At 35.5% G+C, this 15,693-nt stretch overlaps 1 protein-coding gene and 1 pseudogene across 1 annotated transcript in view; both read left to right on the forward strand.

The window, feature by feature from the left end:
* Window positions 1-15,693, forward strand: part of LOC111517174 (Y+L amino acid transporter 2) — a 38,272-nt gene that overhangs the window by 9,346 nt on the left and 13,233 nt on the right. The window contains exons 2-4 of the mRNA XM_023173245.2: window positions 5,198-5,444; window positions 11,396-11,521; window positions 15,167-15,260. Of these exons, the coding sequence (XP_023029013.1) occupies window positions 5,198-5,444; window positions 11,396-11,521; window positions 15,167-15,260 (467 nt within the window). The remainder of the gene's footprint in view (window positions 1-5,197; window positions 5,445-11,395; window positions 11,522-15,166; window positions 15,261-15,693) is intronic.
* LOC111517175 (large ribosomal subunit protein uL1-like) lies at window positions 8,002-8,653 on the forward strand (annotated as a pseudogene).

Here is a 15,693-nt window from a genome sequence, read left to right on the forward strand (position 1 = left end):
TGAGTTGACAATTTCATGGACATTAACATTAAATTCTTGAAGTGGAGAGACGATGCTGTAACACTGAAGCTGTTGGGATTATTCTTTCTTTCATCAATAGCCTTTTAATAAGAGATAGATTGCTCGATGTAACCCTCAGCTACTGTTGAAGATTTCCATGTTCTGTGCTTCTCAATATCCGTTATATTTGCTCCTGATTCTGCTTGCAAAGAAGCAGAAGACCTTCTGAAACAGTGACCTGTATATTCCTTTGGTTCCGAGAGGTTCAGAAACTCAGCAATGATAGAGAGCACTGCATTTATAATTTGAGTATTTCAGAAAAAAAAACGTTGATGATTAATATAAGAAGGACGTAATACAACGTATTTATTAAAATAGTCAATGTTTTTTTCCAACAATGCAAATAGAACGACTATTTTCGTATTTGTTTTTAAAATTTCAACAAACAATGATTTATACATTAATTCAATGTCTTCTATCAATAAATGGCACAGCTCTTCACGCTGGCAGGCTCCATATATTCAGAAAATAGTAGCAACATTTATCATCAAATATTTTTCATTTTTGGGCCTATATTTTTCATTTTTCCGCTTTAAGAATGCGCGCACTCGACTTTGCTCCACAGAGTTGAAAAGTTCCATATTCTTGATTTCTCTTCTAGGTAGGTTGAGAAGACGGTTTCGCTGAAATTTTCTTCGACGTTTTTAGGTCTACACCAGCTGAGAGAATTAGAATATACGATGATGACCCGATTTTTTTGGTAACAATTCATATGAAGCTCTTTTCACAGCCTCTTCAATATCATCAGAAAAACACAATTTCTCAAATGCTCAACTCGCAACGGTCGTCTCGCAAACTTTTTCACTCACCAAATAAAACCTTCCTTTTCAACTCTCATTTCATAAATAGCTATTTTTATCAAGGAATCAGGTTTCTTATCGTTTTTTTTTTTTTTGGTAATTTCACCTTCCACAATCCGATAGCAAAATTATTGAGTACAAGAAATAATGTTTTTTGTGAAAAATACTGTTTGAAAAGTTCTCCACTACAATTTTCATTTTATATGCTTGTTGAAAATAACCAACAATTGTAACAACTTCTGAAAATATACATACACATAATTTATGAGAAAGAAAAATTTTGGCTTCCTACTTCTATTTCTTGCTACAGAATATCCATCCATCCATCCATCTATCCATCCATCCATCCATCCATCCATCCATCCATCCATCCACCATTCCACCTCAGTGGAATTTTCATAAAGTCTCAAAACGATATACCATGGAAATCCAACGTATCGTACAATCCAGGACAGAAAACTGTGGTTCTATTTCATGGATCAAGTTGCGTGCTTTCAATTTCTCATGGGAGGTCATATAGGTCAGGCTCGGTTTATTTCCGTAACATTTTCATGAGCAGATAATAGGCTAGCCAGAAACCCTTTCATTGATAAATGCGCTACCCTAAGTATTTCCATAGGTGGATATATATGGTTTCTGTTTTGAAAGTCATTGTTGTATTATGGTGGTGTATGTGTCACAGTAATAAACCCTGTCGAGGTAAAAGTTTTCATAAATCAATATATCGATTTTAAGTCACAAGTCTATCACAAGTGATAACAGATTTATAAAAGAACTGAAATTATGGCTAACTAATATAACAATAGGTAAGGTAAAATATATATTGGAACGAAAAAAAATGAAGTAGTAGTACAGAAAGAAAAGGCACATGTTCTCACAAAAAAGAATGTAGATATTTACAAGTATAAATTGAAACAATTTCATACTTCATGATCTACACCAGCTTTATACGTATATTTGTACTTTTATTCATATGTTTTAATTCACATTTGTCATTATTGTTCACCACATTCTGTACTGTTGCAATCTTTCTGAACAAGGACTTACCTTATAGAATAGACAGCAACTCTACAAAAGTGCAGTCATCAAGGATCATATTTAAAACAGAACATTGAATGAAATATAAGACATATGACTTTCAATTACTCTACTTATATGCTGTATGAATGATATGCTATGACCGATAGTTTAGTTTGTAACACTGATCCATGTTCATCTCTTTATTTATTTTTCCATTTCAACTGACATCACACACAAAACTTCTTAACTTAGTTTATTGTTTCAGTTTTTTTTGTCGTACACTAGCTCTATGAGTTTCAGTGGCTGGTCATGTTTATTTCTGCATTTCTTCTTGTTTATATGTATATATATTCAATCTTATGAAATAAACATTATTATTATTATAAGGAATATATACAAGATTTTGAGATCCTTCAAGACTATAGAATTTCAACGTATTCCCTTGAGATATAATTCAACTCTCTACAAGAGGTTTACTATTCCATTATCATAGTTCAATTATCAATTACTTTTTATAGTTTTCGCTTGAATTGCTCCCTTCAACAATTGTTATTAACAAGTATATTAAACTTGAGAGAAAAACTTGAGAGCATGATGCAACATTTAAATTGCGTGAAATACGATATAGTGTACGAAAAAGTAAATCGATATATTTTATGATTCATATTTCATATGAATTGTAGCTGTATACCACATAACAACCTTGTAAATGGATTCAATTACACGTTACTCCATGGATTTCATCTAGTGGGCCTTGATTTGAATTGTGTTTTTACTATAAAAATGAGATGTGCCAGGTTTTGAAATATTTCTCATTCGCGGCAATATTTCGACAATTCATTGAGGAATTAGTTCCGCTTGGCAAATCTAGCTGTGCTCCTGAGATGCGCAAACGATAAAGAGAGATTCTTTATTAGGAAGTACAATCGGGAAAAGAATTGTGGTTCAAATTAATTGAGAGAAAATGTATAAAATCACAATCGAAAATTGAATGTATAGTTGCAAAAATGATTGTGACAAAACATTGCTTTCAACATTGATAAGCACAGGGTGCTTATTGAATATGACGCAAAAAATCAAGGGACTATTCTATGGACTATTCTAAGGATGTTTGTTTGAAGGTGGTTGACAATGTCTCGTGGAGTATTTCATCCGTTTGGACTTCCATTGACTAATATAATATAAATTGATTTGAAATTCCTGAAAAAAAATTAAAAAGATTTACCGAAAATAACAATTTTATTAAACAAAAAACTGAAATTACAAAGAAATGACATACAGGCAACAACAAAAAAAAGAAATATTAATGAAAGCTGAAAATGAAAAAATAAAAAAATGTTAACAAAAAATAAAAAATTAAAACGTCGAGACGTAACTTGGTTTGGAAACTTTTAATTTTTTACTTTTCATTTTTTTTTATAATATTTTTTAATTTTTTAATTTTCAGCTTTTATTAATATTTAATTTCGAAGAAACCGGGCAAAAAATAATTTTGGTAATTTTGAAATTATTAACGTAGCCAAAATAAAAGTATAGCATACAACACTGAACCTACCAAGTAATAAAAAATCTATAAATTCCGTTGGTACCTATCAACAAAATTCCGATCACTACAAACGGCTGCAGACATTCAAATTGAATAGTATGTCTCATGAGTGATCATTTGTATGTGTAGAACAGGTTGAAACTGATTGATTTTGTGTACTTGACATGCGTTTTCTGTGTTTATTAGTATTTGAAGTCTTGTTAGTGAAGTCGTCCATCATGAAAGGCTATAGAAACGCAGACGGCTGACATGCATTTCATTTATGAATGAATGACAATTCATTGAAAGGCCAATGTCAGTAAGAACGGTAGAAGTAGGAGAGAATGTGATGGCCATAATAGAAGAAGATCAAGGTACCTCTACCCGAAAAATTGCAAATACTTTAAATGTAAGTAACGGGACAATTTGGAACATTCTTATAGTCCATTTGTTGTACTCATACCATATACAATGACTTGAGGCACTTCTTCCTGCAGATTTTTTTCCGCGTGAAGATTTCCATAAAGAATTTTCACAATATCCATGTTTGGACTGAATAAAATTCATATGAGGTGCTTGAATATCGCTTTCAACATTAGTCTTGTCAAACGTTTTGGTGGAAATTGTAGGTGACTTCCTAATTGGACCGGTATTTCTGCCAGGAAGACTTGCCGGCGAGGTATACCGCAACTTTTTGGAACAGACGCTACCTCAGTTTCTGAAAAATGTTCCATTGGTTAGAAGAAATGCAATGTGGTTTATGCACGATGGTGCAGCAGCGCATTTTAGCATATTGGCTCGAGAATTTTTAACAGTAACATACGGAGATCGCTGGATTGGTCGAGGTGGACCTCACTTATGCCCTGCTCGATCAACGGACTTGAACCCTCTAGATTATTTCATATAGGGCCACCTGAAGTCATCATTTTATACTATTCCAGTGGAAGATGTGAAAGATTTGAGAAATCGGATAATTGCTAGGTGTAACTCGATCAGAAACGATCCTGGTGTTTTTGGAAGAGTTTGGGAGTCGATGGCGAGAAGATTGGATTCTTGCATACGAGCGGGGGGTAGTCATTTTCAAAAGTTCTTGTAGATTGAGAAACATTCAAGTAATTTTTGGTAAGAGTCCCTTAAATTTTTGCCGCATGTTCAGTAAACATCCTGTATACATAAACACTATTCATATATTATCAAAGAGTGATTGCCTAAAAATAATAATATAATATTTTGCCTACTATCGATACATGGTTTTCGTCAGGAAGTGTTTCGATTCCGGATAGAATATAATATTCATGCTCTGAAACGTCATCCTCATATTCCTGTTTCGATGCAGTGTTGCCATCCCCATTATGTAAATCATTATGTAAATCAATAATTGACCCTGTGGCGTCAGCTACTCGTTCTTGATCCTCCAAAGTTGAAGTACAATATTGGTTACAATTTCACTCATAATTACTATCACTTCTCACCTTCCCAATAGGAATTCTTACTTCATCTGCCGTTTCTTTCGCTTGCATAAATATCAATACGTTGATCACAATTTCTCTGCTTTGTCCACTGAGAACCTTGTTCATCAGTTTACTGTTTGAAAACATTATTGAAGACAGAAATAACTCACAGTTTATCACATAAAATTATGTTTCCGCTTACTGGACTAACACGATGTCACTACTCGAGTTCTTCGATGATAATGAGCTCTCTTCTCATTTCGCCGGCTGATCTACTGCTCATCCAATATTCAAAGGCACAGCTAGATTTACCAAGCTTTATATGTTATTGTCATTTTCAGGTAGGCGCCTATTGCTACGCAGAACTTGGAACGATGATAAAGAAGAGCGGAGCAGATTACGCGTACATCATGGAAACTTTCGGACCATTCGTCGCATTCATCAGGTTATGGATAGAATGCATGATAGTTAGACCCTGCAGTCAGGCAATAGTAGCCCTAACGTTCAGTCAGTACGTTATGAAGCCTTTTTTTCCGGAGTGTGATCCACCAGATAATGCTGCTAGGTTGTTAGCTGTATGCTGCATATGTGAGTACAGATTTTCATATATCAAAACTCTACCGCTAACAAATATTTTCAGATGTGAGCTAGTAATGAATGAAGGTATTATCTACAGAAAAAAAATCGAAAAAATTATTGATTGACATTGATTGACATTCACATGCTGTCTATGTAGATGTAAAATATTATTTTCCCAGCGTTACTGATGATCCAGAGGAGTTTAGTGTTAGTGTTGATGCAGTGTTAGGAATCACACGTTAAAAGATAAGACCTCATTAGTCCTCAGCTCGCACAAGTTTCTCAACTTCTGAGAGTTGTAATTCGTATTGGGGCGACAGCTGATCAGCGGAAAAACATATTTTAAACAGATTTGAACAGAACAGTTTAGCCCTACTTTTACATTATCTATTCATTAATTCTACAACAGATATATTATTACTCACTCAGAACGGTTCAATTGGTAATTTTCAACAGAGGTACCACTCTCAGGCAAAACCCAGGTTCTTTAGTATTGCCAGAAGTCGGGAGTGGTTAATGCGATCAAATGCTTTAGAGCAGTTCTAAATACTAAAAGACAAAGTTTGTTATTGTCCACAGAACGATGTAAATCCTCTCCAACTTCCGTAAGAGCTGTTGAGCAGCTGTGGTTTGCCCGGAACCCTGATTGTTAGGTTGGTAATATATTGAAATAATTCAAGTAGTATTTGTTATTACAGTCCTCTTAGCTTGATCAATACAGTTTTATCGGAATTTTCATAGCTAGTTTTGAAAACTATTTTCGAATACTGACTGAACCATTTTTGCCTCATAGCAAAACGTATGATAGTAAAATAAGCATCATTCATTTCACACCACCATGTTAGGAATCACACGTTAAAAGGTAAGACCTCGTTAGTTCTTAGCTCGCACAAGTTTCTCAACTTCTGAGAGTTGTCGTTCGTATGGTGGCAACAGCTGATTAACGGAGAAACAGATTTCAAACAGTTTTTTTTCAAACAGAGGTCTCAGATTCACTTACCAAGTAGGGTATTCTACTGAAAATAAGGACAAATTTGAATAGAAATATCTGGGCGCAGAAAGCTGAAAAAAATTCAGTGGAGCTCAACTAGCGAGTTATAAAGAAGAGTCTTCCCTACGAATCGTAATAAGCATCTAAACTGCTTATAGATGTATACAGTTTCAAATCATCAGCAAACCTTGATTTATTGCAAGTTATTGAGTCGCACAGATCATTAATAAATAGTAAAAACAACAAGGGGCCAATATTGGATCCTTGCGGGACTCCGCTGGTTGCTAAATACACATCTGAAAAAAAGCCGCGATAATATACGTATTGATTACGTCCGTTAAGGTATGATTCCAAAAGTTGGCAATAAATTTCATTGAAACCCATGCAAGAAAGTTTACAAATTAGTGACTTATGGCTGACCCTATCGAATGCTTTAGAGAAGTCCGTGTACACCACATCTACTTGCCCTCTACGGTCTAAAGATTCACATAAATATTGATCAAAAACAGCTAAATTACTGATGGTGGATCTAGAGTTCACAAAACCTTGTTGGTGATCAGAGAGTATATGTCGAGAGAATTGATAGATACGACTATACAGAATTGCTTCTAGAAGCTTGGCAAAGTTGTTTACGATTGAAATAGGTCTATATTTATTGATTTCATTTCGATCTTGAGTTTTATGTATTGGACAAACCTTGGCAGTTTTCCAAAGTTCAAGAAAAACAATATGATATATTATCAAAACGAAACCAATAAGTCAATATCAAGCGGTGGAAACAGCATATTCACAGAAATAATACGCAAACATCATTGTTTTCGATTTGGTTCTCAATCTGAGAAAGAAATACGGAATTTTCCTTTTTCATTTTTGAGAAATCGCTTGTAATTTAGGGATTCTACTACATGGACGGGCCTAACACATAGATGGCGTTAGTCTTATGGCATTCACTGCTTTTTCAAAAGAAAGCATTTGAAATTTCATGATATTCTACTCATAAGTTTGTGAGTTATTTTGCTTAGAGTGGAAATACTATTGTTTTTTTCAAAACAATGGATTAAAAACAATTTGATTCCACACTGCTCCTTGTTGGGAAAAAATACAAGCGAAGCGATGACTTGAAAAGTTGTATAAAGACTCCGATCCATGAGAAACAACAATTGAACGTTGGTTTGTTGATTTCAAACGTGGTCGTAGAGTCACCGATAATGCAGAATGCATAGGACATCCAAATGAGGCAGTAACACCAGAACACAAAATCGTTTTGAATGTTCGAAAAGTGAAGTCGTGTGAGTTAGCTGACATGGTAGTTATATTGGCTATATATGGCTATATATTGCAGGATCATCTGACTATGAGAAAGCTATGTTCAAAGTGGGTGCCGCGAGTCCAAAAACAAGAACGTCTTGATGATTCAGAGCGGCATTTGGCCATGTATAGACATCAGGAACCGAAATCATTGGGTCGATATGTAACAATGTACGAAACATGGATCCATCACTTCACTCACTTTCATTCCGTTCTTCGAGAAGGAAAGTAGTGGTTAGGGTTAGGGGTCAATTCCTAAAAGTGAAGATGACGTCCAAAGTGTCTCGTGATATACTTTGAGTGCGTGAATGATGTATTGGAAATCTCCATAATAAAGAAGAGGAACTTTATGGGGACTGAAATCCAAAACGGTCTGAAAAACTACGATCCCCAGAAGGACAAGCGTTTCAGTGGAACCGTCAAATTGAAGCACATACCTCGTCTAGAAATGCAAGTATGTGTCCATGAAGATCAGCAGCATTGTGATGAAGCTAAGACGAATGGAGTGGAAGCCTTCAAGGAACTGAACAGAAACAAAAACTTGTCAAGTAACTGGCAAAGAAGTATGATGACTTCCTTGCTTCTGATGCTCTCATCAAGCAGATCCCTAGGCTGTTGGGGCTTGGTCTAAACAAAGACGGCAAGTTCCCTGGTCTTCTCTCGCATCAAGAGCCGATGACTCAGAAGATTGACGAGATCAAGGTCATCGTCAAGTTCCAGATGAAAAAGGTACTTTGCCTTTCTGTTGCTGTTGAGCATGTTGACATGAATTCCGATGAACTGGTACATAATGCCCATCTTTCGGTCAACTTTTGGGTTTCGCTGTTGAAGAAACATTGGCAAAATGTTAGGTCGTTGCACGTCAAGTCTTCAATGGGACTTCCCCAGAGGATGTACTAGGCAGGATTGGGGTTTTTATGATCAATCATACATATTTGCTTGAGTATAAGAGTACTCCAGAATCAAAACGATCGTCATCTGAGTGGGAATCAACTGATGAACGTCGTCCAAAGTGTATTAAAGCAAAACAATCGGATGGAAAGGCTTTGGCCTCGATATTCTGGAATGTGCGTGGTGTAATATTCATCAACTATCTTAAGAAGGGAAATACCATCAACAGTGAACATCATATAGTGTTATCGGAGCGTTTGAAGGTCGAAATTACAAGTCAATGAAAATAATGGAGAAACTGTATGAATTTACCTTCCCAATTTTTCTCACATCCACCGTATTCGCCAGACTTGGCTTCCAGCGACTGCCCAGCAGTAGCTGGGCCCAAAAAAATGCACACGGGTAAGAAATATCCCTTGAATGAAGAGGTTATATTGCTGAAGCTGGGGTCTATTTGGAGGAAAAAGATAAATCGTTCTACAAAAGTGGTATCGCGTTTTTTCAGCCCATGTGTTTTATCAACTGTGCCCGTGCCATAGAAAAGTCATAGTGAAGTGTGTCTTGAATATGTTATGGATTATCAAATATCGGCCGATTCCATTATATACCTGGATGAATTCTGTTGTGATACTCATTACGAAATATTCTCCGAGAAAATGATTCTCGTTGAATTGGAAGAAACCAAGGAGAATTTCATCAAGAACTTCTGAAAGGATTCAACAGAATTAAAGCTTGCTTTCCAAATTGGGTATTATGTTTTGAGACAACTGCTAATTCGGTCAGACAGAACTTGAAACAATGTCTCTTTAATGAATCCGTAGAGTAATCTTGTTGGAACGTAAAGTAAGATTGCTTTCCTTTGATGAAATCACAAAGTCTCGGGTTTATGTTCATCATTATATCTTCGGAAGGAAAGGATCGGTTTATTTCATTTTGTTACGTCGAGCAATATGGTCATTAGTTGGGCATTATGGAAAGGGGTTCGACAAATAAGTACTAAGTTCTGAATGTCCAGAAAAAATTAATAACACTATGGCATGTAGGTTTATTGATGACTTGTATATTGGGTTTATCATTTATTTATTTGTACATGACTCAGGATTTGTCTTTCATTCACCCTAAAACTTGTTTATATTTTTTCAAACACCCTCTTTTACAGTTGATACTATTTGATGAAATGAGACTGGAGTATCTAATATATAATATCTATATACAATTCTCGTGTCGCAGTGTTATTTATAATAATAATAATGATAATATTTTATTGATCCATTAAAATGAGCCTAAAACTAGCAATTGGACAAGTCAGTACATATCAGATACATATATAAAATACAACTATAAAACAGTCACATTCATATAACAAGAGTTATTGAAACAAGTGAACAAAGCAGCGAAAATGAAAAATAATACAAAATATGTGTTACTAATGTAGATAAGAAAAAACTCATCGATTTTGGAGATAATTTCAAAAAGTAGTTGTTCTATTTTATGTTTAATACTTGTTCTTTGGTTATAATTTTGAAAAACTCCGGAAGTGCATTATACAGGGCTTTTCATGATGAGCGTTAATTAGCCGTTTCTGACAAACTATTTAACGGATCAACCTGAAAATTTCACAGTATGCATAGATCAATATGACCTACACGCCTAAAATATTTCAGACGGAGCGGCGTTGTCGCTTCTACTATAAAGTAGCGGCTTCTTTGATTTTTCAAATAGAACACCCCGTATATAATATCATATTATGATTCATTATCACTTTGTCAACAAATTCATATACTATTTCCCTATACCCATCTATTACCATTTAGAAGATATAAATTAATTTCGATATTTTTTTTACCAAACATGAACTTTTATAAATGCTGATAATCTTGAACTCTCTTGCACTGAAACGATCAAATTTCAAATGTAGTGGAGTGATACTATTTTTCATTGGAAAATACATATAACCTTCAATTTACAGCCTTGTATCACCTTTTTTAAAATCAATTTCAGATCATAGATCTCATAGATTAGTTATTCCCGCCAGGCGTCTATCGGTGTCAGTTCTCACTCAGTAAACAGCACGATGTGGGGATGAGAACGGATATAGTCCCCTGTCTCTCTCACACAATTAGCATTCTCTGAATCCTTACACAGTTTTGGGCCATTGTTATCGGGCATACATTCAGTTTGCGATGACACTGAAGCTGTGAATTATCCAACAGAGTTTTTGAACTCATTGAACTTGCTAGGCATGCTACCGCATAACTCACAACCGCAATTTGCATCCACCACGGCTGTGCAACAAGACGCGATTAGTCATTAAAAAAGTTTTAAGAAACGTTGTCGGAACCAGCATTTTGAATGGCAAGTTCCGAGATGAAAATATATCAATACCATGAATTCCTACTGTACCGACAGATGTGTCAATTTATTTTGAACTTATGCAATTTCCAATTAGATTGGCAATGTCTGTTTGTGGCTTGGATTTGAGCACAACATGTTTTTCACTCGAACAATTATATGTGGCATGCTCTCGAGTAATCCATACAGTTTGTTTGTGTTATCTGAACATGGACGGTACACACTTTCTCATTTAGGGATGAATAAATATAATTTGTAAGTGTTATTGTTCTGACACACACCAATAATGACTTAGTTTTTATTTTTTACCCTAGACATTTTCTAGAAATAATTCATGTGGCAAAACAACGTTTGCCGGGTAAGCTAGTTTCTTTATAAAATTCATTGATTGTGAATTTTTTATAGTTTCTTATTTCAGGCGTTTTGACGTTCGTCAACTGTTATGACGTGAAATGGGCCACAAGAGTTCAAGATGTGTTCACGTACGCCAAACTGCTGGCCTTGTTCATCATCATAGCTGCTGGAGGATATGAGCTGTTCAAAGGTGATGTTCATATAAATTTTCCAAAATCTATTCTTTCCACAACTTTATTACTTGAGTCCTCTTTGATTTAACAGTGTTTGCATTAATTATTTCATCTGACAGGTTATATTCTGTAGAGAAGTCAAGTAGTAAATGAAATATAACTCTTCATCAAGAATAAACAGGGAGTTCCTTAACAACATACTAATATTCGAGAAGGTTCTGTTCAGATTCATTTTGAAGTTTCAAAAGGTATATTCTGCCATGTGAAATATTTTTTATACTTGTCAGTGACGTTGATGCGGTATTTTCCAGCATCATTTTGAAAACAAATTGATATGCCATTGCTTTTTCAATGTGAAAATTGAATTCTACCATGTTCATCCTCTACTTTTCGATAGTTTTCAATACATTTGCCAATGGTTCTTTCGAATAGTGAATGAAAATCCTTCATTTGATACTGAAATTTCATTCACTGGTGTAGCCAGTTTTTTATAATGATTATACCTGGTTTGGAGAGAACCCGTATGCAAGAATTCTACCACCAGAAGCAGATTTCCATTGATGTGTGGGCCAAAATATGCGGTAGTCGATTGATTCGACCTCATTTTCTTCTCAAGGTTCAATGGACACTTTTTCGATGGAAATGATCAAGTTGCAGAGGAAAATAGAGTAAAAATCTCGTTTGGTGGTCGTTGTTGGAGCTTGACTTTGTGATGGACCGCCTTTGGAAGCCTTGTGCATCGATTGAGTCTACTGTCAATATTATAGATGACGCTTTATGGAACAGATGATTATTCAATCATAACAAATTTTTCGAACGTAGGTAAACCACATGATTTGATCATATTGTACATTTCATTATATTTTTTTTTTGATTGATGCAACTAATTTTCCTTTATTTTGAGTATTTCAATATTAAATTCTACAAAAAGGATTTGAAGCTTTATATCTTCTATTAATTATCAGCGAGCGCTTTCGACAGTTGGTAGTACTGTCATCATCTGGCACTCCTCAAACTGAACTGGTCATCCTGTTGTCTGTCTCTTTATACGGTCAGAATTAAGACTGAGTTAAGACGCTCTGACCGTATAAAGAGACAGACAACAGGATGACCAGTTCAGTTTGAGGAGTGCCAGATGATGACAGTACTACCAATTGTCGAAAGCGCTCGCTGATAATTAATAGAAGATATAAAGCTTCAAATCCTTTTTGTAGAATTTAATATTGAAATTTCATTATATATACAGGCACAATCGTATGTTTTCAATTCATCGCAGACCTGAAAAAGTTGTGCCGGTTAGGTTATGCTTCGATATAATGGAAGGTATACCTTAACAGTTCCGAAGGGTCAAGAATGACAATCTTCTGCAATGTCTTAGTGCGGCAAGCAGGTATTATCTTGAGGTTCGAGATATGAAAAGGCATCAAGCCACGAAGGACTATAATAAACAGGAAAACCAAATTAATAGAGTGGTTTGGCGCTTTTTCACTTCATTTTGGTCGAAATCCTTCTCAGTTGAAGCTCCACAACCAATTCCATCTCATCTATATCTAACTCTTCAGCTTATGAATATTACTGTAGTTCTAACCCAATACCAAACCGTTATTTTTGACACCTCAACACGTGTTTCAATCACCAAGTAAACATTTTCAGAAAGAAGATCAACGTGAGTTCAATTTCCCTCTTGAAGATGATCCCTTGGTGACTGAAACACGTGTTCAGGTATTGGGATAGAAATCTAGTAATATTCATTACCACAACAAAGGTTTCAGACAGTGGAACTCAAGTTCATTAGCTTGTCTCAGCTTGAGGATGAGAAATGGATAGTCGCAATAAATTAAGCACTTCTCATTCCCCACAACTGACTCAATGCCTCCTAGAGCATAAAGTTACATCAGTGTCTCATCAATACCTCAGGTGTGCCAAATATGGTGATGGAGAACTCATTGGACATGCTAACAAGTGCATAAGAGAATCAACACCTTGTGGCTTGGCCTGAACATAAAGTTAGGAACCTCTGTACCCATCACTCGATAAGACTAGAAGTTGGATATCCTGGCAGATTCAAAGTTTCTGAATTCAGACCATTCAACCAGAGGAAAGCAAAAGTATTTCGGCAATCGAAGTTTTCAAATCAGAAAATTCCATGCATCGCCTTATATTTGTGTAGCTTTAGGAGTGGTGTTCTGATATGAGCCTCCTGCTGAGCGAATTCCAATTCAGTGTTGAAAACTCTGTACCCTCTTGGTGGCGGATCATGCAGAGAAGGGGATACGAACTCCTGATGCCTATACAACATCATTTTGTTATGTAATCACACCAAACTCAAAAGTCTACGGCTTCCCTATCCCGAGAAGAGTGTAATCGTGGAATAGAACATTTGGGAAACGAATTTCTATGGTCATACATAATTTTTTTGGTTCATAAGTAGAGTTGATGAAGCAGAGTCAACTTCATTACTCCAAAACAAAAAGACAAAGTCGAGAATTCGGAAAAGTCTGTAATTTACAAAAAAGAATGTAAGGACTGCAATGCAAAATATTATGGACAAACAAAAAGATCTATTGAAGTAAGATATAAGGAACACCTAGCATACTTAAAATATGGGAGACCTGAAAAATCAGCAGTTGCCCATCATATTTTGCAACAAAACCACTCCATAGACTTCAGTTCATTGAAATTAGTTAGAAAAGTTAACAATAGTCAACTAGATGCCTTTGAGAGTGTAGAAATGAGTAAAAATAATAACATAATAACGGATCAATACCAAATAGCATACTATATAGCTTGTTAAAATATAATTAATGGATTTACTGACTATTACATAAGGACTAAGGACACATTGCTGAAACGATGTTGATCTTCTTTTTTCTTTCCCGACATTTCCTATCACCAAAACTTTCGGAGTTTGTGCTCATACTATAGAGGAGGGTATTTACTGAGGTTGTTTCCAGGTATGCCTATGACTATATGGCATCCAGTTGGTGCAAAGAAGCTTTTATTTACGAGCTGCATATCCTCAACGTAATCCGGGAATGGTCTAATTTTTAGATTGACTTTTGCACATTTGTCCTTTCTGAATTTTACACTGACAGTTTGCATGTACTTTTTCACGACCCTCAAGGACTAATATTAGATCACTTATCACCAAAGCATAACTTTTAAGACCATCCATATGAAAGAAGTGGGCATGTTTTATGGGGTGAATCAGTTATATCGTTAATATTGTCATTATCATTGACGCCCCTGAAAATAATGATCGATTATATCGTTCAGCTGAAAATGCACAGAAGTAGCCTTTTTGATTTCACAGATATATCTAGGAATGAGAATTTTTTCTTGATATGTTGGTAGTTGAAACATTTTTGTAGTTAGGACTTTTGGTATATATGTTCATATAATTGTTTTTTCAAAATGGACCCGAAAGGAACCTCCTCGAACATTAGTATGTTATTGAATTGAACCCCCTGTAATATTCTCAATCTCTCACCAATTACAATATTTGGCGAGACTGAACTGAATTACAATTCAGAACCAAATCTGTGGCTCATTGATCGATTCACACAAAAGGAAGATGAACAACTGCGTCTCTCTCGAGATCGCACGGAATCTCGACTTCCATTTGCTGACTTTATCTGAAAAAACTCTTCCTTCATTTACAGGACACACGGAGCACTTTTCATTCATCAACACTGAAAGCGACGTGACGTCACTGGCGTTGTCGTTTTATTCCGGCCTTTTCGCCTACAACGGATGGTGAGAACAGTTTTTGATTTCGAATTCAAGAGTGAGGAGATGAGATTGCTAGATCAATTAGTTCTGAGACGGTTTGAGAGGGAAACAACGTATGTTCCGAGAATTTTCACTGGGAAATTGAAGCCTTGAGTCGATTGATGGAAGAATTAGAGTTGATGTGATGAGAAAGCTTTTGGAATAGTGAATGCGTGAGGTTTAGCGGGTTTTTCAGGGATTTGTTAACAAATGACGATTGTGTAGTTGGTAGGTCAATGCGAATAATTTTTGGAGAGAAAAAAATTGATAAGAGCATAAAAAATTAAGGAGGAAAAATGTTCTGATCATTGCGAAAAAATGAATTAGAATTGATTAAGAGAGCGAGTGATGGGTGAAATCAGAGGTGGAAAATGTTCTTCATGATCTATACCAAAACTGAACTTCATGTTGGAAAAAA

This window comes from Leptinotarsa decemlineata, unplaced genomic scaffold (assembly GCF_025532065.1).
Source record: "Leptinotarsa decemlineata unplaced genomic scaffold, Ldec_3_MD MMD2_tig00001064_RagTag_RagTag, whole genome shotgun sequence".
NCBI classification, from domain to species: Eukaryota; Metazoa; Arthropoda; class Insecta; order Coleoptera; family Chrysomelidae; genus Leptinotarsa; species Leptinotarsa decemlineata.